The sequence below is a fragment of the Drosophila mojavensis genome, unplaced genomic scaffold, assembly GCF_018153725.1.
Source record: "Drosophila mojavensis isolate 15081-1352.22 unplaced genomic scaffold, ASM1815372v1 contig_81, whole genome shotgun sequence".
NCBI classification, from domain to species: domain Eukaryota; kingdom Metazoa; phylum Arthropoda; class Insecta; order Diptera; family Drosophilidae; genus Drosophila; species Drosophila mojavensis.
This window is the reverse complement of record NW_025318907.1, coordinates 2,570,734-2,591,251: the sequence shown is the minus strand read 5'-3', so window position 1 is coordinate 2,591,251 and position 20,518 is coordinate 2,570,734. Positions and strand designations below refer to the sequence as shown.

Genomic DNA, 20,518 nt, shown 5'->3' with positions numbered 1-20,518 from the left:
ATGCTCTGATTATCCGGTCAAGCAATGACCAAAATAATAATCTAACTTGATAAAAATTGCATGGCAAAGGCCACAGCCAACAGACCAAAAGGCCAAAAGACCAAAAGGCCAAAATGTATATTGTCCCCAGGCCAATCTAAGCAGAGCGAAAAAACGCTAATGAAGTTAAATCATCGTTTGCCAAGGAGTATGCAATGCAAATTATTGAGTTGTCTTCAGAGGATGTTGTGTGGGTGTGTGTATGTGTGCGTGTGTTAGTTATGTTTTTTCATAGTGACAAAATTTGCACAAAAGCAATTTGTTAACAGGGCACAAAAAATAGAAAAGAAGCGAGAGCAAACGCGACTTGCTTGACATGTGAGTGGTTCATATTAGAGGAAAATATGGTGGATGGTGCAGTGTGGGTGTGTGGGTTGGTGGCGCTGTCTAACGGCATTTAGGTCCTGGCAGTTGATTCTTATGCATGCAGCGGCAGCAGCAGCAGCAGCAGCCAAGGTCCTGGCTGTTGCCTTATTGTATTATGTCAGTTAAGTTGTCGCCGTTGTTTGCTTGAAGGATAGGATAAGGGATAATGCCGTGTCCTTTACCAGGCAGCTTAAGTGTATTAATGTCTTTCAAGCAGTTGTCGTAAAGCTGACGTGTATGTAAATGATTTGACATTTTTATGAGCTGGCTTAAAAGGCATATACACACACAGACACACACACACATATAAGAAACCAAAAGCAGCGAATTCAACCAATTGCCGTTCAAGTGGCAGCCGTTCAGGTTTCCTCGGAAATTTTCATATCTACTCAGACTTGAGTAAATATTTCAATATTTCTTCTATTTTTTTCAGCCAATTGGCAACTGTTTTTGGCACGCCTCTCACGTAGCTGCCCACATGCCACATGTACGTTTGCTCCTCCACTAACATTTTTCAGTTAAATGCATAATTTGCGGAAGTCGAGGAGGCAGAAAACAAATCAGCTTTTCCCGAGAGAGAAATGTTGCTGAGAAGGAGATACCCAGTACAACAGGACTACAGTTTTTGATAAAGCAAGCATATTTATATGGAAGACGAAGGTTATCCAGTATCCAGTAAATAATTTGTTTAGTTCCTCCTCAAATAAAACAGTTCTATATGCATCAATTTAAGGAATTGATTAATCGGAGTTGCATAGTATAATAAAGGGAAGTCTTCATAAATATTTAAATAAATAATTGAATTTCAATTTCAATTTATTTCACTCTCTGCTATAACTACAGATTTTTGTGAATGGTATTTTACAATAATTTAATTTTAAGAGTTTAGGTTAAGAAATAGGCCTTTTCTACATAGATATTTATTTACAAACATGGCATATGTTAAATAAATAATATAAGAATTATAAATTAACAAACCTTTCACTATGTAAGTATACAGATATCACATACATACGTTATCAATTTGAGCAAATCTCTGAAATTCTGAATAATCTTTGCATTTACACACCATTGCACAACTTATACCCGTTTGCTCCCTGTCTTTGGCTATTTCACAGGATATGAAAACTTTCGTTCGCTCTGGCACACAATTCACAATATTGCGCCTAAAAAAGCTGGCAATAGAATTGTAAAATGCCTTGAGGCATAATTTATTTGAATTTAACATGTGCGCTCACGTACTCTAGGCCAAGTAGAAAAGTCGAGGGTAGGAGCCAGAGTGCCGTAAGCATGGCCAAATATTTTTTGGCCCACACTGCCTGGAGTCTCGGGCAGAGGGCAGGAGGCGGCTCCCACAACAAATTTGCCAAGTAATTGCGCAAATTATTGCACGTAGCATCGCAGCTAGGCGTAACATATGTCTGAACTGTTGTCTAGGCGCCGCAGCTGGCACTCGATCACACCCATTGCACACACCCACCCCACACACACCCACACGCACACACACACACAGTCATCACTGTTCACGCTACATTAAATTAACTTGACATATTCGACTGCGGCTCGCGCTGGCACGCAACTGTTGCTAATTTTTGCTTAATATGCCATACGGGCTCATCCCCCAGCCCTCAGCCCCCGACCCCCAACCCCCAGCCCGGGCCGAAAAACGGTTATGCAACATTCTGGGGCCACTGCTGTCCGTCTAGCTCATTGGATTTGTGCAGCACATGCTGCCTCCTCTGCTCATATGTGCGTGTGGTATAAATTATCCAATTCACGCCTCAGCGCCGCAGTCGCCCCTGGGCCAGAAGGACATAAGGCCACAAATTGTATTACTTCGCATGTAAATGCAACACTTAGGCACGCATCGACTTCGCCTCCTTCAACTCCAGCTCCATTTCCATTACCATCTTTACCGTTGCTTTCGCTGTTGCCATTCCCATTCCCATTCCCATCCCATCCCATCCCATTTCCATTTCCATTTCCATATTCAACTCGTTTGGCACTTGTGCGTGTGCATTTGAGTATTTGTACTTTCAAGTGTATTCGTTTGTCTTTCGGTATTTGTGCTTGAAAAAGTTCCAATTTCTGATGTCAAATGGCACGTGAAACAATGCGTTAGGCACAATTTGGGGTGTTAAGAAGAGGCGAGCTAAGTGCACAGTGGAACTAAGTGACCAAATGTGTGCACACACAAAGTGCATACATACATATACTAAGAATACTAATATGTATTATTCTTCTGCATACAGTATTTTTAATTTTTTTTAATGATATCCTTTTATTTAGTCTTAAATGAATTAAATAATATTCATAAAAAATAAATAAATAATTTTGAAAAATATAATAAAAATCTGTCAACTAAAAATACTATATTGTATAAATAAATAAATTTTTTTATTTTAACAGTTTATATTTTGTCAATAAAATGCAATTTTCATTGCATTCTGAACCACTGTGCCAGATGGTGCTGCTGCTGCTCATGGCACAAATCAAGCAAAACGACAATGCCGATGCGAATGTGTGAATTTCAGGACGATGACAACTGATAATAGATCGAATTACACACGCTGAGCCCCAAAACAGAGAAACAGCAGAAGAGCAGAGGCTAAGCCACGGCATGGAGCAGCTGGGCGGAGGGTAAGAGGAGGCCGGAGGTCGAAGGCTGGAGCAAAGCAGTTCCTAGTCGAGTGCGAGTCCCAAATTGTTGTTGGGTGCAAATGTGAAAAATGTCTGGCAGGCATACAAGCCGTCGCACGTTCCACACTCACACTCATACACACACACACACACACCCATACGACCCTTAAGACCCGACAATGCGGCACAGCATTAGATAAAAAACAAAGGCATGTAATTTTTGGAGCACAGCCGTAAGCCACAAAACGAGCAAGGCGACTGGAAATACGGAATCGGAATTGGAAACGGAAACACTTGATAATCGCAGTAAGCGAAAATGCAGCGTCAACTGGGCTCAACGTGTGAGGTGAGACACGTATCGAATGTGGCCCTCGACGATGGCAAAGATAGCGCTGATAGTAATGATAATGATCACGATGATGCCTGATGGCTGATGGCTGATGGCTGATAATGCGCCCTGCGAATGGCTGGGCCCAAATCACGTTTACACGCATTGATAAATGCGGCCGGCTAAGTGCCATGTTTCGGGTTAAATGCGGTGTAAAATGTGAGAGGCCCCGCCCTGCTAATAGCATAATAATAATAGCTACAGGGCACACACAGAGTGAGAGAGAGATAGACAGAGAGAGAGAGGTGTCAGGTGTGGGGTAGCTCCGGCTGAGTGACAGTTCAGTTAGCTGCCAAGACGCCAACTGTCAGCGTTGGCACTGTGACGCGTATAAATCGTCCAGTTGGCGGCGCACCTGGCGTGCCAACATATGCCACACGGTTGCGCCACGGTCTTGTACATACATCTTGCTTACAGGCCAGCGCCAAATTGAAATTTAAAACGGAAAGAACCAATAAAAACAAAAAAAAAAGGGCAAGAAACGAAAGGAAAAAAAAAAAAACAATTTACAGACAACGAGAAACGACGACGAAGGCGGCAATACAAATTGCAGCGACGACAGCTCAAAAGGCGGCGCATCGCCCTCAGACCCAATCTTCGGCTGCCCATTCCCCAAATGCAATTCGCGCCCAGGCTGCATACAAATGCCGTGCACCAAACTCAGCCGGAGGATAATATAATGCACGTTGTTGAAGAATAATGGTTCTGCCAGAAGACAACAACGTCGCTGCCAATGTCTAAAGGACTAAGCATGTCTGCCAAGGACCCAGCCAGCCCAGCCCAGCTCAGCCCAACCCACCCCAGGACAGGACTGGAGAGGCCAGGCTAGGCTGCTGCTTGCTCCACTGTAGACGGACAATAAGGATGCCAGGCAGCAATGACAGGCGATTTTAATAGAATCTACAGAGCTTACGACAGCAGGACGCGACCAAGTCAAGTGAGTGCGGAGGCAGTAATATTAATGCATGGCCTATGACATCTCCCTGCCGTCATCGATTTGCCGAGCCAACGCCCAAAAGGTATGTTAAGAATATGTTAGTTTTATGTTAGCTATTCAATTGTCATTCAATTTAATTTGTATTTTTCTTTAAATACTATTATTTAATTGATTGATTTAAGGTGTCAAAAAATCTACAAATATATCATTATTATCTCCTCAAGGCTCAGCTTGAGTATGGATAGAGAGTAAAGTATTACGGATAGGAATTATTTAGTGGGGATCGTTTATAGCTTGGGACTTGATCTCGTCCTTTATTAAGCGACTGATACCACACTTTGCTTAAGACATAAATATCATTAATTTAAATTCTTTACATTTATATAGATACAATTTTTTTTTTTTTAAATCAAATTAGCCTGAGGAGCACCAGTTCAATATTTGTTAGATCTTCTGTAGAAAACTAGGCTAAATAGTTGTCTCACTCTAGCCCATGAAGTCAAAGGGATATATCTACTTCGACGGGATATATCTAAGCGACTGGAGCAAGCGCAACAAGAACTTTGACCATTAAATAAATTAATCATATCAAACTCTTACTCCTCACACAACCTGAGTTTATTCCTTGAAGCAATCACAATGACATGATCAGATTAGCATTGATAAGAAAATCACTTCAAATATTTTTTGAATTCAAATAGTTTCAGTATCAACTACAATCCGACCTTATTTAGTCTACTCTCAAATTTGTCCTCTAATTAAAAAAAAAAAATTCTATAAATCTTCACATATTGTTGTTCAATATCTATGCAGTATGAATACGTCTAGTTTCGAGAAGCTCGCTTCATTTTGCAAATCGCTGCGCGACTCGGAACTACGGACAGTCGCCTTGCTCGGCTGCCCGATGAAGATTCGAAAATCACGGCACTTCTTTCAACTGGAGGTCACGATTCGTGGCCATGTTGATACCGAGATGCCGCCGGACTCGCGAATCAGCTGCAAGATGGTTTTCATGTGCCCCAAATTTTATCCTCGCAGTCTGCCCGAGGTGCACATCCGATCGAAGAAGAACTTCCCCGACTATCTGGAGGATGTTATCTTTTCCGAATATGATCGGATGACGCATCTGGATCGTGGCTCCCAGTACATAATACCCATGGTGAGCAGTGCACTCTATATGATCGAGCGTGAGGAGCAGAAGAGATCAGAGCATGCCATTGGGGAAAGTAAGTGTGCAGGAGTAAACCTCAACTCAGATATGAAGTAGAATTCGATCTAACTTGAGAGGTTTTCAGATGAAACTAGAAACTTGTAGCTCCATGGTTGGCACAGCGTTTTGTTAAATGGACTGCGCTTTTGAGAAACAAGCGGGATCCGTTTTTTATTGTCGTTTGCTTTTTTCTATTTTTAAATTTATGAACTGTGTGAGAAGTGTGACAATGCCATAAGTGAAATACTTGGGGATTCAGTACAGCGCCTAACTAACATTTCTATTGTGGACAAATTGCTAGCAAATAGAAGCCTTAAAATTTTGGAATCTCGATTTCATTTGACTATCCAAATTATACAAATTTTTGTGAATGTCCTAATATACACAACCGAAATGTATTTCATACCCCGACATTTCTACAAATAAAAATAGTATTAATTTTTTTTTTACTTTTAAATGCTTATCGCTATGATTATTTAATTATAGGGCGAAACTTGTGAGGCACGTTTCATACGAAAATCTCTGCAAATTCAAGAGGGCAGTGCATAAAACGAAATATAATAAAAATATGAGTGTGTGGGCATAACAGTGAGTGCCGAAAGAATACATATATCCTATTTATGAGTGAAGCAAAAACCCAAGTGCAGCTTTTACAATCCGCACACGAACACACACACACACACTCGAGCTCACACGTGTGTGTGTGTATTGCGTATAAAAATTTCAACACGCTTACACAAAAATTGCCAATTAAGCGCATTTATGACTGCAACGCGAGGAAATATGTGTGGCATGCAGCTAGGCGCTGGACTTGGAACTGAAACTGGAACTGGAGCTGGACTCCGCTGGGATGGGGTCATAAACATTCTTAATGTTGAGACGTGTGCACTCGTTCCGTACATCGCCGCAGCGGATTATTAAGAAACAATGATGCGAGATGCGGGCGAGCGGTTGAGGTTGAGGCGGGCTCAGCGCCTGCAAGTATGCAATAAAAGCGGACACATAATGCCAAGTTTATGGCGCAAGTTAAAACCGGAAACTAAATAGTTGACACCGCGCACACCAAATGAAGCGCAGACACTGGCCGTGGATTAACATTTACTGCCCACTGCCCCGGCCTCTGGCTCTGCCTTCACATATCATCTGAGGGTTGCCCGCCCGCTCGAGGGTAGTATCTTTTATTTTTTCTTTTTTTTTCTTAGATGGGGGTGGGTTGTCTCGTAAAGCGCACAAATGACAACATAATTTGTAATTTGAATTTGTTTCGTGTTCGAGCATAAGCAATGAGCTGGAGATGCCAGACAGCAGACGACAGATACGTAGTAATTGCGGCAACCGGTAGATGGCGCTTTGACGGTCAATCTGACCCATCATACATTCGCTTCGCGTTGAGATTTATACATTGTCGCAATCCGTTCGAGTTTTTATTTGCCTTGAAAATTTCTTTAAAGAATTATTTAGTGTTGAATTTCCAGATGATCAAATTTAGTAAACATAAACTAAAAAAAAAAACCCTAAAACAAATTGTTTTTTTTTTTTTTTTTTTTTTAAATTAAAAAATAATAATAATAATTTTTAAATGCAGCTAATTTAATTTGTAATGTTATTTAAAATAAGCAAATATCTATTAAATAAGACGCCATCTGGCATATTATAATTTATTTCTGTACATTATGAAACCATTTCGAATGCCATCAGACACACTCAAGAATAACAGCTATAAAAGCTAAACTTGATTTGAGATCCGACATACTTGAAGAAGGAATCTCCAACATGAAGCTCGCACTGATTTTGTTTACCGTTATGGTGGCCGGTTTTATTGAGCCGTTTACTGACGCCTACAATTCTGAATAAATAGATTTAAATATGTACATATATAAAAAGCCTAAACTCTTAAAATATTGTAAAATACCATTCAAAAAATTATGTAGCTATAACAAAGAGTGAAATAAATTGAAACTGAAAAAATAAAATGGTATATAATTGAATAAATTGAATTAAATTTCTTTTAATTTTGGATCTTGTTGCACGCAAACCGGCATCATTTAAGATCAAGGGAGGTGCACTCTGAACTCAGGCTCTAGTTTATTCTGACAGCAAGTGGCAGGGAAATGGCTCAGGAGTAAGCTGCAAATTAATTTCTCTATTACAGACAACATTTACATGTCGTTGCCCCAGTCTAAAAAAAAAAAAGAAGAAACAGAAAGGATCCGGGAGGACAGTTGCATTTCAAGCAATTAAAATGCGGTTGGGCAGTGGACTCGCAGCTAATTTTACGAGCTGATGCTGCCAAGGGTTAAGGCGACACACAAGCGACTTAGAGGGCGGGAGCCATTGGAGCCGCTCCGGACTGAGTGTACTCTGGTCTTTAGCTGATTTATGCGCTTATCACGCAAGCGTCGCCGTTTTTATGGCCTGTCTCCGGCGTTGTCTGCTGCCTGGCGTCGTTTAGTTACCGGCCATAAATGTCCTGAATGTGCTGCCGCATTGGCGACGCACACAAATTTGCCATTTTAATGCCACGACAAGCTCGACGAGCGCTTTTCAATTTTGCAATACCTGCCACGGCTAAGCCACAGCGATCCCTCACCGCCCCTTTATTTCCCTCATCCTCCCCGTTCTCGCCGTCGTCGTCATCGTCGTCGTTGTCGTCCTTGCTCTGTGCGCTGGCAGTTTTTCATTACGCACAAATCCTTCGGGCATACAGTCGCCAATGTCGTCACAGCCGCATTAAAGACTGAAAAGCAAAGAAATATCTCGAAATGTTTGCGGTTGACTTACAAGTTGCCAAAAATGATAAGCCAAAAACGTAAAAAATAGGTGGTGAAATAAACTCATAGGACGAGATAGAGAATAGAACACTTCGCCTGGGAGGAGGCTTTGCATGGGGAGCAAGAATTGTTCACAAATATGTTACAAGCCCGTTACTATTTAGTTGGCTGAAAACATATGAAGCAGCTACTTAGTTGAAATCGTAATTAAATTTGTAATAAAACAATGTAATTTAAGCAAATTGTCCAACTATTAATTTGCCATTTTTCATAATCAAGCACCAGTCAATTTATCTGGGAGCTCCAGACATCTAATATGTTTGTCATATATTTCTGTTATCACAGGTGAAACTAAATAAAAAACTACAAAAGTAATAGTTTCTATATAGCTAACAAATTCCTTTGCTAGCAACTATCAAAAGAACATCTAGCTGAGTAATTAGAGATATATTAGTTTATATTACATGAAATTTGATATTCAATAAACATAGAATGTCGAACTTTTAGTACATGCAATCTGACCTTTAATCCGAAACCAGATAGGTATTATTCAAGAATAAAGGGAAAATTCAATTTCATATGTATCTATTACCATTGAGGTAAAAATAAATATATGCTGAATTAATTGAATGACAGCTTCTATTTTGATTGTTAATATATTTAAATAATTTAATATAGCAGCCAAACATTGTGAATGAAGAGACCCGAATCATGTGATCTTTCAATACATACACTCCTTCTGTTGAAGCAATCCCAGAACTGAGAATCAACATGTTCATGTTGGAACGAAATCTTTGAATATTATCTCCATTTATTCTAGTTCTCGCCTTATCCTGTCTACTTGTTGGTAACCTTTTTTTTTTTTTTTTTTTTGCTATTACCTCACTGACTAGATTTCTGCTGGGTATAAAATTGCAAAGTATTACTTATTTAACCTATTGAAGCCTCGCTCTATTGCCTGCTTTGTTACTAGCTTTTCTCTCTCTCTGTCTGGAGCCATCCAAATAGCTATTGACTTTAAGCTGTGCAAACCTATATGTAAGCAGGCAGCTCAGTCTTGCACTTGTGCATGCATGTCCTGTGTACGATGCTCATCGTTTTTCTTCGTTTTTTGCAATTTGGTTCTGGAAACTCTTTGAAAGTGACATTATGCAAGTTGTGAGCAACAACTGCAGCTATCTAAATTACCCAGAGACATCCGGCATTGCCAGCAAAAGGACTTTGACGCCGCCGCCAATGCTGCAGCACGCTTAACGATAAACAGGATGCGCCCAAGGAAGCTGCTGCTGCTGCTGCCCTGAATGTCTTTGCTGCTTTTTTGACTGGCAATTTCATTGACGCTGCTGTCGCGGCGACAACGGAAGGAAGTGTATCAAGGATGTGTGCATGTGCTAAGGGCTAAGCACAGTTAAAGCCCTCGCTTAGATAGCTATGGCAAGTGCTTTGGCCTGTGCATAAAAGATAAGTTAATGCAATGCCCAATGCCCAATGCCCGATGCCCGATGCCTGATGCCCAATGACCGGCTGGCTCACCAATTAATGAGCAGTCGTCCCTGCACGTGTTAACATTCGGCCAAAGTGTTGCACAGTTGAGGCGGGGCATTGGCCAAGTGGCGCGCCGTCAGCCCTAGAAGTCACGTATCCTGCGTGAGTTACGGGCCACAGCAAAGCTTTCCACGGCAAACATGTTTGTGCACGTACACGTCCGTAGTAGATGCCCAGACAACAAGGATGCCCAGCCACACCTAACAGACCTCCGGCAACAGTCACAACTACAACAGCCAAAGACACTCCACACGTTTGGCTAGAGCCCCCTAGACCCATCCACGCTGCTCTAGGAAAAAAGAAAAAATTTGTTGAAGCGCAGCTTTAATCACTCCTCAGCTCGTCGTTCAGCAGCATTTGCACTCGGGTCACCACGGGCACAATCATGTAGAGACCCAGATGCTGCTCCAATGCCTTGGCGATCGCCGCGCGCAACTTCCGATCAAGCTCGATGCTCACATTACGCTTCTCGGCCAGATCGACGCGCGGTAGCTGCAGCGGATAGTTGACCGGGCAGGTGAAGATCAGCTGCAGCGCAATGCCATCGGTTTCGCCATCCTGGAAGTTGTAGGTGCTCACCGGCACCTTGAGCCGCAGCTGGGGACTGCGGCAGAGCACCATGTAGGGCAGTCCCAGGTAGTGCAGTGTCAGCACCTCGTTGCTCTGCAGATTCCTGTTGAGTTTGGTGACGCTTTGGAGCTTGGCTTTGCGCTCCGTCTCCTCGCACTCTGACATGGGGTCTAAATTATATTTTTTATAAATTTTGTGAAATTTTTTTTGTTGACATTCAGTTTGTACCAGAATTTGTTTCAAATATGAATCCAGGCTAAATGAAAACCGCAAACTGCCAGAAATACAATTTTACAAAGCTCAAATTTGCATAACAAAGAGAATGTTGTGGTAATACGGCTGGCTTATTATAAGACTTGGTGTTTTTTGGCAACACCAAGAGAAATGAGGATAGCGAAAAGGCAATGATTATTGAATTGGAAATACCCTGCACAATGAGATTGAGTTTGACACGAACGTTGCGAATGAAGTGGTCTAAATAATATAGATTGAAGATGAATAATTAAGATGATAAAAAAAAAATAATCCACTTTATACATACATATGAGTTTTATAGAAGGGTTTCAGCTGTTATATAATATATAAATACTAGGTATATTTTACTACAGAGATTAACATTCTGGCTAAATATACAATAATTAGTATTGTATAAAATTTTTTAACAAATTAATATTTATGAATATAGAAAATATTTCCTGAAAATATTTTCATTTAGAGAAATTTTAGTATTTTTTTTAATATTTATTTTTCCCCTTTTTTCCCATTTTATCCCTTTTAATTTGATCTTTATTGTGTAGTCATAACATTATAATGATTTATTATGTGTTCTCCCATTTCTTAAATTATTACGAGCCTATAGTGCTACTATAGTATTATTATTAAATTATTATATTATATATTACACTTGTAATTTTAAGCAAATAATTTAATTCAGATCAGTGAATACTCTAATTACTATTAACTAATTTAAATCTATAATAAATACATGCAAACAGAACTCTAGCCAAATTTTTGATATAAAATTAAAAAATAATAATAATAATTAAAAAATAAATACTTAAATACTACTCTGCGTTATTAAAAGTCTTATTAATTTTTCAAGCGCACTACATGGATATATCTAAATACTTAGATAACTTTGACAGCTGTTTGATATTTTATAACTACATTGACAATTTTATATCAAACAATTACTGTGAGTCAAACTATATCTTAAAGCCAGCATAGCCTTCGTCTTGGCAGGGCATTCTAAATGTATTTAACTAGGTTTTTATTTGTGCGTTCGCCTGATTTGATTAGCGTAGATTTCGTGCTCTGCTTCCATTTCGCTCGCTATGCAAATTAGTTGTGTGATTATCGCGGAAATTGGCAAACTCTGGAGCAGCTATACAATGCTCAATTCCCACAGCAAGCAACCACCCAAACCCGAAGCCACATAGCCGCCGCTCTCACCCACTTTGTAGTTTTTGCTGGGTGGCTCAGACGTGCGTGAGCTCTGAACCTTGAGTTAGATCTTTGGCACGCATATGAGCTACAATCGTATTAGCTGTAGAAATTTCCATTTTAAAGCAGTTTGGGACACGTGAGACGCTCGTGTGTGCCCCATGCCCCAGGCAACTCAATTTTCGCTTTGATTTCATGCTCTGACGCGCCGGCAACTAATGAGTAGGCAAGAGAGAGAGAGAGAGAGAGGGAGAGACAGAGAGCGGGGGCAACTAGAACATTGCATTCGGTTCAGTTATGAGTTGCAAAGATTCATCTTCATTCATGCGGGCTGTCAATCAAATTTCAATCAACTCTTTGGCTCTCAAGCTGCCCTCAATCTTTATTACTGCGAGTGCTTCCGACGAACTGGGGACGAGCTGGGGGGCAGGGGCGTCCATTTGACACATTGCGCATACGTCACATGGGCGCAGGCATCGAACTCACTCAAACATGTTGCATTGCCCCTACAACTCCAACAACGAACTGCACGAGCAGCTCTTCTGGTGGTGGTGGTGGTTGTGGTGCTGCTGTTGGAGTTGTTGAACTGTGTAGTTGGAGGTGGCTGTCGCTCACTTCCGCCTGGCAGCCGAGAGTTTCTCGTTTGGCGTTGTCGGCTCCTGCTGCTGCTGTCGGCCTGACGAGTGCCGCCTGTTGGTTGGCTGGCTGCGGCACGTGGGGCACCTACCCCTGCCGGCAACGCCCCGGAACGTGACTGAAATGAATTGTAGGCGTGCACCATGTCAGTCGGCGAAAGCGTGCCAAGAAATCCGCATCGCTGCAGTGGCTGTTGTTGCTGCTGCTCCTGTTGCTGCAGCAATCCAACAATCCAGCCATCGGCCCAGCACAAGCTGCAGCTGCAGCTTCCTTTAAGATGAATTTCGCCAATTTCAGCCGCCGTCTGACTTTTGCCTCTTCGGATTTTGCATTCTGATTGGCCGTCACTTAGGGACAGCTTGGGCGTCGCTTGGGGGCGGGTGGCTGGCTGGCTGGCTGGTTGGGTAGGCACTCAAATACGATTTCTGGCTTTGTTCTAAGAGCTTCTGTCGTGCCACAGAAGTTTTGAAGCACTTGTTTACGATTTCAAGTGCATTTGTTGGGCTTGTCATAATTTGAAGCTGCCTGCAGTCGCTTCGATTTGCCGGCACAAACTTTTCCACTCGAGCCACTGGCGCAAAATCTCAGCTGTTAAGTTCTTCACTTTGGCTATGCTAATGAGCCAAGTTTTGTCCTCGTTCACCCTAGCTGGGCTGGAATGCGCAATTCGAGAGCGATTCCTGGAATTATCAGTTTATAGTTGAGGCAGCTCGAATACACTTGAGCTCAAGGACTCAGGTAACCCAAAAGCCATCCTTCTCCCAGCCTAATGCGTACATACATTATTATTTGAATAATTTATTAATACGCATGTCATCCACTTAAGAGCTTTAAGACCACAGAAACAAAAGTAAATAAATATGCAAGAAGAAGAGAGTAGAGAGAAGAAATTGTATTCCATCAGTTATGTCAAAGCCCTTTTCAGCCTGTCTTTATTTTCTTTCCTCGGTGAACTCCCCTCAGCTCAGCTCCCAATATGCTCTCACATGCGCCGTATGCGAAAACATTTCCGATACAACATCGCAACATATATTTAGTTCGGAGCGTAGGCACACCCAACGGTAATAGCCACAGCCATGTTCAACAAGTAAATCATATTTTCACCCACATCTCGATAAGATACCAACGGCCAGGCCATGTTATAAAAGCCAGAGTGCTGGGCGCAATTTCTGAGAGTCAACTGGCATACGTTATAGACGTTGGTAGATCCAGCATGAAATTCGCAACTCTATTTGTACTTGGGCTGCTGCTGGCCACGGCCCTGCTCTGCGAGGGCCAGAGCCAAGGTGGCAAGACGAAGACCAAGTCCAAGTCAAAGAACAAGACAAAACCTACCGTAGCCCCGCAGGTGGAGAAGCAGCTGCTGCTGAAAGCTGAGCCGTGCTCACCTGCCAAATGCAAACTGCCCGACTGCCGTTGCTCAGATGCGACATTACCGAAGCCCAAATTCAAGGGCAAGGAACAAGAGATTCCCCAGGTGAGTTGACCACAGACAGGTTGAAATCAATTGAAATTATAACTGAGGAGTTGGCTTAGTGGCCTTTCAAAAGTAGACTTTGTTATCCATAATTCGGGTTACATTCTCATTTCATGCCTTTCTAATAAATTCCTAAAGAATCGTATTCGATTATATTGTAATATAAAAGGTATTTTTGTCTGACTGACAGAACTAGGAGAAAAAGAACTTCTACTACGTCAATGAAAAGTTATATATTGCATATTCTGTAGGAAGAGAGAAACATACTTAATAGAGATAGATAGAGAGCACCATCTAAAGTCTTGCCATCCATCAGTTTGTTACCATCACCTTTGACGATGCAGTGAATGCTGTGAACTATGCCCAATACGAGCTGCTCTTCAATGGTCTGGTCAATCCGGATGGCTGCCCCGCGACGGGCACCTTCTTCGTATCGCACGAGTACACGGACTACGTGCGTGTGAATGCCCTGTACAATGCGGGTCATGAGATAGCCCTGCACTCGGTGACCCACGGCGATGGCACCGACTACTGGCGCGAGGCGGATGTGGAGACGATTGAGCGCGAGTTTGGGGCACAGCTGCAGATGCTGGAGGCGTTCGCCAAGGTGGATCCAAAGAGAGTGCACGGCATGCGTCTGCCCTTCTTGCAGATCTCTGGCAACAACAGCTTCGAGGCGATCAAGAATCTGGGTCTGACCTACGACAGCTCCTGGCCGACGCAGCAGCACAAGAGTCCGGCAATGTGGCCCTACACACTGGACTTTTTGTCCATACAGGACTGCCAGATCGGCCCATGTCCTGATGCTGCGCTGCCCGGCGTCTGGGTCAACCCCATGGTCACGTGGACGGACACCGAGGGCTACAGCTGCTCAATGATCGACGCCTGCGCCTATCCGCCCGCAGACGATGTGGACGCCCTGTTCGAGTGGATGCTGGAGAACTTCAATCGCCACTACAAGGGCAACCGGGCGCCATTCGGCATGTACCTGCATGCAGCTTGGTTTTCACGCGGCCGCAACTACTTTGGCGCCTTCAAGAAGTATGTGAAGCAAATGCCATTTGCAAAACTCCACTCACTCCCCCTCCACACAGATTCATGCAGCACCTGACCACCTATCCGGATGTGTACATGACGAGCGTGTCCCGCATGCTGGAGTACGTGAGGAAGCCAGTGCTTGGGCGGCCCTTCAAGAGCTGCGAGAAGACGCCCAACACCACCTGCCAGCCCGTGCACTGCAATGTCCAGAAGATTTCCACTGCCGAGGCGCGCTATATGAGCGTCTGCGACAAGTGCCCAACTGTCTATCCCTGGCTAAATAATCCGCTGGGCCAGGACATGTAAATGTTGCACACCCAATAAACACAGCATGCTATAATGAAGCTACCATGTTTTGTCTGGCCACTGTCATGTGGCCATTTGGCCATTTGGCCACTTTGCATTGTTAGTCCCATGATCTAAGCCAATTTACATTTGCCTTCCTGTCCTCAGGCCGAAAATGTCACTGATAAATGACTTGAAATTATGCTACAGGCCGTGAGGCGCTTAATTAACTCATTCAGCGCGGCGTCCTCCAACCCTTTGGTGCTCCCAGCCTGTAACGTTTACGTCGAGACTTTGTCAATTTCGCTGGCGCTGTTTCAGCTGCTGCTGCTGCTGCTGCTCCTGCTCCTGCTCCTGCTGCTCCTGCTGCTGCCCAAAGTGTAGCCATATTTTATGGCATGAATTAATATGCCGCAAAACGCGCCCAGTGGGCCAAGCTGAGCCCAGCGCCTGCTGTCGACTGGCTGTCAATGCAGCTGCTACCTGTAAATGACGGCAACGTGGACAGGCGCACTGCACGTAGCGGCACGTTGCTTGGACATGGGTCCGTCCGGGTGTCCAACGCGATGGCCGATTGCATTTTTGGTTAATGGGCTTCTAACTAATGGCAGCCACTGTCTGCATATCACTCGAGGGGGATTGTTTGTGCCCTGTCCTTAGCACCGACTGCGGTCTAACATTATCTATGCTCAGATCAAACATAAATAAAGCCATCGACGCGGCCCCATTCGAATGGGGCGAACAGTGGGGGACAGCAATTGTTCATATACTCAAATTGGGCTTTTAGAAGAACATCATCAACTACGAAATGTTTCTAACAGTGGCTGCTGTCAGTACTATTCCTGACGAACATTTCAAATGTCATGGTTTTAGTTTATAATAAATCATTTATATTTATTTTAATCTCTCTTTTCTTTGCTTTATTATTTATATTTAATCTATCTACTTTTAAAATTCATAAAATAAGTGCTCGTCACTCTTTTCAACATTACAGCCAATTAGAGCTTTCTACAAATAACAAATATAATTTATTTATATTCATAGCTTTTCTAAGTTTACTCCATAGTTGGGGCATCTCGCACACGTTTATGACAGTGTTTATTAGCCAGAATATAGCCCGGTGGGCAGCTGGCCTCCAGTATATTATACGGCTTCACAAGAACGGTGTCGTTGGGGCTCCACTCCGGCGTTAGCAACTCGGGCATGTTGGTACTTGCTGCACTTAGGCTCGCCTCGACGATTTCACTATCCATGGCTGCGGCGCATTGGCAAAGTGTTAGCAATAAAATCAAACGGACGACGGCACGGAAAATTTCTTGGAACATATTTAGATCTATTTCGGTTGAACACACTTCTTCGACTGCTGTTCGAAGTTAACTGAGTCTATGGCAATTGAACGGTTTAGCTTTTACCTAATTTATGTACGCAAATGTTGGCCAATTCCGAAAGCAGTTGCGACCATTTAAGGCACATGGCTGAGAGCTCTTCGAAATAAGCATAATAATAATAGATGTTGCTCAAGGTTGCCTCTGCTTCACAATAGATCAAAGATAAAACTGTTCATGCTCGCGCTCTTCTTGAACGGAGTAAGGCTAAAGCTGTTCAAAAGAGTTTAAAGAGATAGTCTTTGTTTGATTAAAATAGGCCTTTGGGATCTTAAAATTTAGTTTAAAGTATTACAATAAGTTAACTAAATTTATATTGACTTAAAATTTCAAATAAATCTTAAATTATCTGTAGTATTTCCCATTTAAAAAGTTCTGAACACAATCAATGCCAAATGGAAGGCAGCTAAATTGAAGTTTGCTTTTTATGAAAATGAAGAAAATGCTGCCTGCAAAAGGCAAAGAAAATTGCAAATATTTACTGATTACTTTGGCAAAGCTGCGCTGATTAACAGACGCATCCATTGTCCGCGCTCAGAGACAAAAGACTCTCCGTCCACCCACCCCTCTGGCTAGGTCTCGACTCTCTTCAGAGTGACTTGCAATTACCTGGTAAGCCGTGGCTTGTTTCCGCATAAAATATTCGTTCTATTGACTTGCGCCTTTTATTTGGCACACACATACAAATATATTTTGCATAAATTCGGCAGCTCCTGTTGCTGCCATTCCATTTGTTGTATTGTAGCTAGTCATAAATAAATGAACGTACGAGATGTACTCGGGCAGATCTTCCCTCAGTTGGTGTCTTGCATCAGCTGTCGGTGTGACAAACACGCATTATTTTAATGTATTTTTATATACTTGGAATGCCGCGCAAAGTTTTTTCCAGCAGCAGCAGCATTTAACCCACGGTTGTCAGACCTTCAAAAATTATGCTATTTTTGTCCTTTGTCCTTACTCTCTCTCTCTCTCCCTCTCTCTCCGGCAAAAAATGAATTTACATCTACTTATGAGGCTGACATTTATGTCTACGAACTCAAGTCTCAAGGGTAGTTGACTGCCTTTTAGGCCTAAAGGCCTGACAATAGAATTGCCAAAATTATTAGCCTAAATAGCTGACATTTATTAGGAGCGGCTCAGGTTACGTCATAAAAACCGCACTGAAAGAGAGCAGAAAATTCACTTGAACTCGAACTGGATTTTAGAATGGTAGACAACAAATATGTAAAGACGTAACTTTATAAAAGTGCTACCTATATATTTTTGTGAAATTTAGTTCGAACTCAATTATATATGATGCTTATATATATAGAGAGAGAGAGTAGGAAAAAGTAATAGGAAAATAACTATATAAATAACTGAATAAGGTTATCTATAGTTACGCCATATATACTATATGCATACCTACATATATGAGTATAAAATATACAAACATTATGTACACGCATTTACTATAAATCACTTATTTAAGACCTGAATAGCTTATGTAATTCCTAATTAGCATCGCTTGATTTAACTCTTTAATTACCATATTAAACATCATTTTCCCACTCAATGTACTATGTCAAATCAATTTAAGAATATAGTACAGCTTTGTTTATGTTATATTGATAAAAGTAAGTTCCATTTCATAAGAGATATGTATATCAATAAGCCGTTTAAAATAAAATATGTGAGAAGAGCATTTTCTCTAAATAAACAAAATTTTATATCATAAATATATCAGCTGTTGTATAAATGAAATCTTACTGTTAATTGATGGCAGATTTTTAAGAATTGAATTAATTCTAGGTAATAGGGCCTGGAGACTCACGTTGGTTGAGTGAATCAAATATCTCCGGACTGCTAGATGCCACTTGCGATAAGAATTGATTGTTATACGCTTTCACAGAGAGGCTATTAAACAAATTCAGAGAGCGAGACGAAGCAAAAAAGAAGTCGAAGCTGGTTTGCATTGCGATGGTACATTCAAAATTGATAGTTTAAAAGCTATGTACTTCAATGAGTCACGAGTGGTAAACGAAAGCTCAACAGTGACTTCTGTTCGTACGCGAACAGCCGCCATTAACAGACAAACAGGTTTCATGCGTTTTATATGATTGATATTATACTAGAATTTTCCCATTACATTAGATAAAAAGTAATATAAGCTAGCGTAAGGTCTGGGCTTATGCTGGCGCGTGCAAATCGAAAACCTCGTGTCCATTGAATAGTGGTTTGGCTCGCTGGGCCTGGTACTGCGCATGTAGGTAGTTAGAGACGCGAGCTTGAGTTGCGTATAGCTCTAGGTTCTCGTCCGGGTTTATGAAGCTGAGAGCGTCGCTGGACCAGCACATTGCGATCGAGATTAAAGCAAACAGAATTAGCTTCATGATGAAGTTGGAGCTGAACTAAATATATTTCAGTGATTCGGTGCTTTTATAGGTTCTTCTAGGAACTATTTCTAATCAGATTTGCAGCCTTGTTATAATATTATTGCAATTTTATGGTCAATTTATAAAGCTGTATACCCATGAAAAATGATGCAAATCGGCCTAATGAATTTTTCTTTAAATTTTGTAGGAAATGAACATACAAGAAGTAGTCGAGCAGATCTTTGTTCATATAATGTTAAGTATATCAGTAAAGGTAAAAAATAAATGAAAAAAAAAAAAATAATAATAATAATAATTCAAAAAAAAAAAAAAAAATCGTCTACTGATTTTACCTTTTAAAAAAACTTCAACAAAAAATATCTCATAACATGTATTCTCTATACACTGTATTTATAGCTGGCCACCGGAAAAATATTTGCATTAGTAATAGTACGCGTAGTACTTTAAATTATTTCTAAATAATTAAACCTTGTAAAATTCTGTAAAAAAAGGGGTTGTATTAGATAAGCATTACAAATTCAATTGGACACACTCAAGGCGTCCATTTTAACTGTTTAACGAAAGTGTCCTGGAGAAGAGTCATTTAAAGGTATCTTCGGAAAGTTAGTGCTGACTGCAAAGAATATAGCTTGAGTACTTGAAGTATCTAAGAGCACATTATTTCATATATAATATGATGTTTCCAATTTAATTGATTTATGCCTTTTTAAAATTTTGTTATACTTGCGAGAAATGTGGTATATGAGATTAGCTTACCTTCCAATATGAACTTCAACTTTTACGAATTTGCTGTTAGTTTAAGCATTTTACATCATATAATGAAACTTGATTCATACATTCTTATTCTTAATTATATTTCCAGTAATTCAGAACAAAAATATTGTATATTATTATTATTATATATAATTATTTATATATGTTAAAGGATCCCCTGATCTTGAGATAGAAGCGAAGCTACTCAGTTACTTATATGAAATTGTGGGGGCTAGGAAAAGTAAGTTGTAAGCTCAGCTGCAGAAATGATATATGGGAGGACACTAATCTACACGAGGCTCACCGGGTGATAATGCATCCTCAAAAAGTTACTATTTGGTGTGGATTTTGGGCCGGCGCCGTCATTGGTCCGTAATATTTGGGAACGACCACTCGGATACGCTCCACCGTAAGAGGCCGAGGTGGGCATTTGAATGATGTCATATTCCACACTTAATGTCATATATGCACAAATACCTCACACACAGCTTGTTTTATTCCATTTCGAAATCTACCCGCCCTTTTTAAAAAACCCTCTATAAATTTATCTCTAAAAAATTTCAGTTTTTATGTTTCTATACAAATAAGTATAGTTCATACATATATGTATACTTTTCGACTAAAACTTACATTTTAAGTAAACTCTGATTTCCTATTGGT

The 20,518-nt window shown here is 41.3% G+C and overlaps 4 protein-coding genes across 4 annotated transcripts; 2 read left to right on the top strand and 2 right to left on the bottom strand.

Moving 5' to 3' along the window:
* The first annotated feature begins 5,061 nt into the window (after nt 1–5,061).
* LOC6580532 lies at nt 5,062–6,037 on the top strand. Its single transcript, XM_002006327.4, has 2 exons — nt 5,062–5,596; nt 5,666–6,037. The coding sequence occupies exons 1-2, from the start codon at nt 5,185–5,187 to the stop codon at nt 5,683–5,685; spliced, it is 432 nt and encodes a 143-aa protein (XP_002006363.2). The 5' UTR covers nt 5,062–5,184; the 3' UTR covers nt 5,686–6,037.
* Nucleotides 6,038–10,203: 4,166 nt separating this feature from the next.
* LOC6580531 lies at nt 10,204–10,719 on the bottom strand. The gene has a single exon (XM_002006326.4). It carries the CDS (start codon nt 10,629–10,631, stop codon nt 10,221–10,223), a length of 411 nt encoding a protein of 136 aa, XP_002006362.1. The 5' UTR covers nt 10,632–10,719; the 3' UTR covers nt 10,204–10,220.
* A 2,983-nt stretch (nt 10,720–13,702) lies between these two features.
* LOC6580530 (chitin deacetylase 7) lies at nt 13,703–15,404 on the top strand. Its single transcript, XM_002006325.3, has 3 exons — nt 13,703–14,022; nt 14,339–15,063; nt 15,117–15,404. Exons 1-3 carry the CDS (start codon nt 13,759–13,761, stop codon nt 15,364–15,366), a joined length of 1,239 nt encoding a protein of 412 aa, XP_002006361.1. The 5' UTR covers nt 13,703–13,758; the 3' UTR covers nt 15,367–15,404.
* An 862-nt stretch (nt 15,405–16,266) lies between these two features.
* LOC122757759 lies at nt 16,267–17,178 on the bottom strand. Its single transcript, XM_044011154.1, has one exon. The coding sequence runs from the start codon at nt 16,668–16,670 to the stop codon at nt 16,401–16,403; it is 270 nt and encodes an 89-aa protein (XP_043867089.1). The 5' UTR covers nt 16,671–17,178; the 3' UTR covers nt 16,267–16,400.
* Between the last annotated feature and the right edge of the window lie 3,340 nt (nt 17,179–20,518).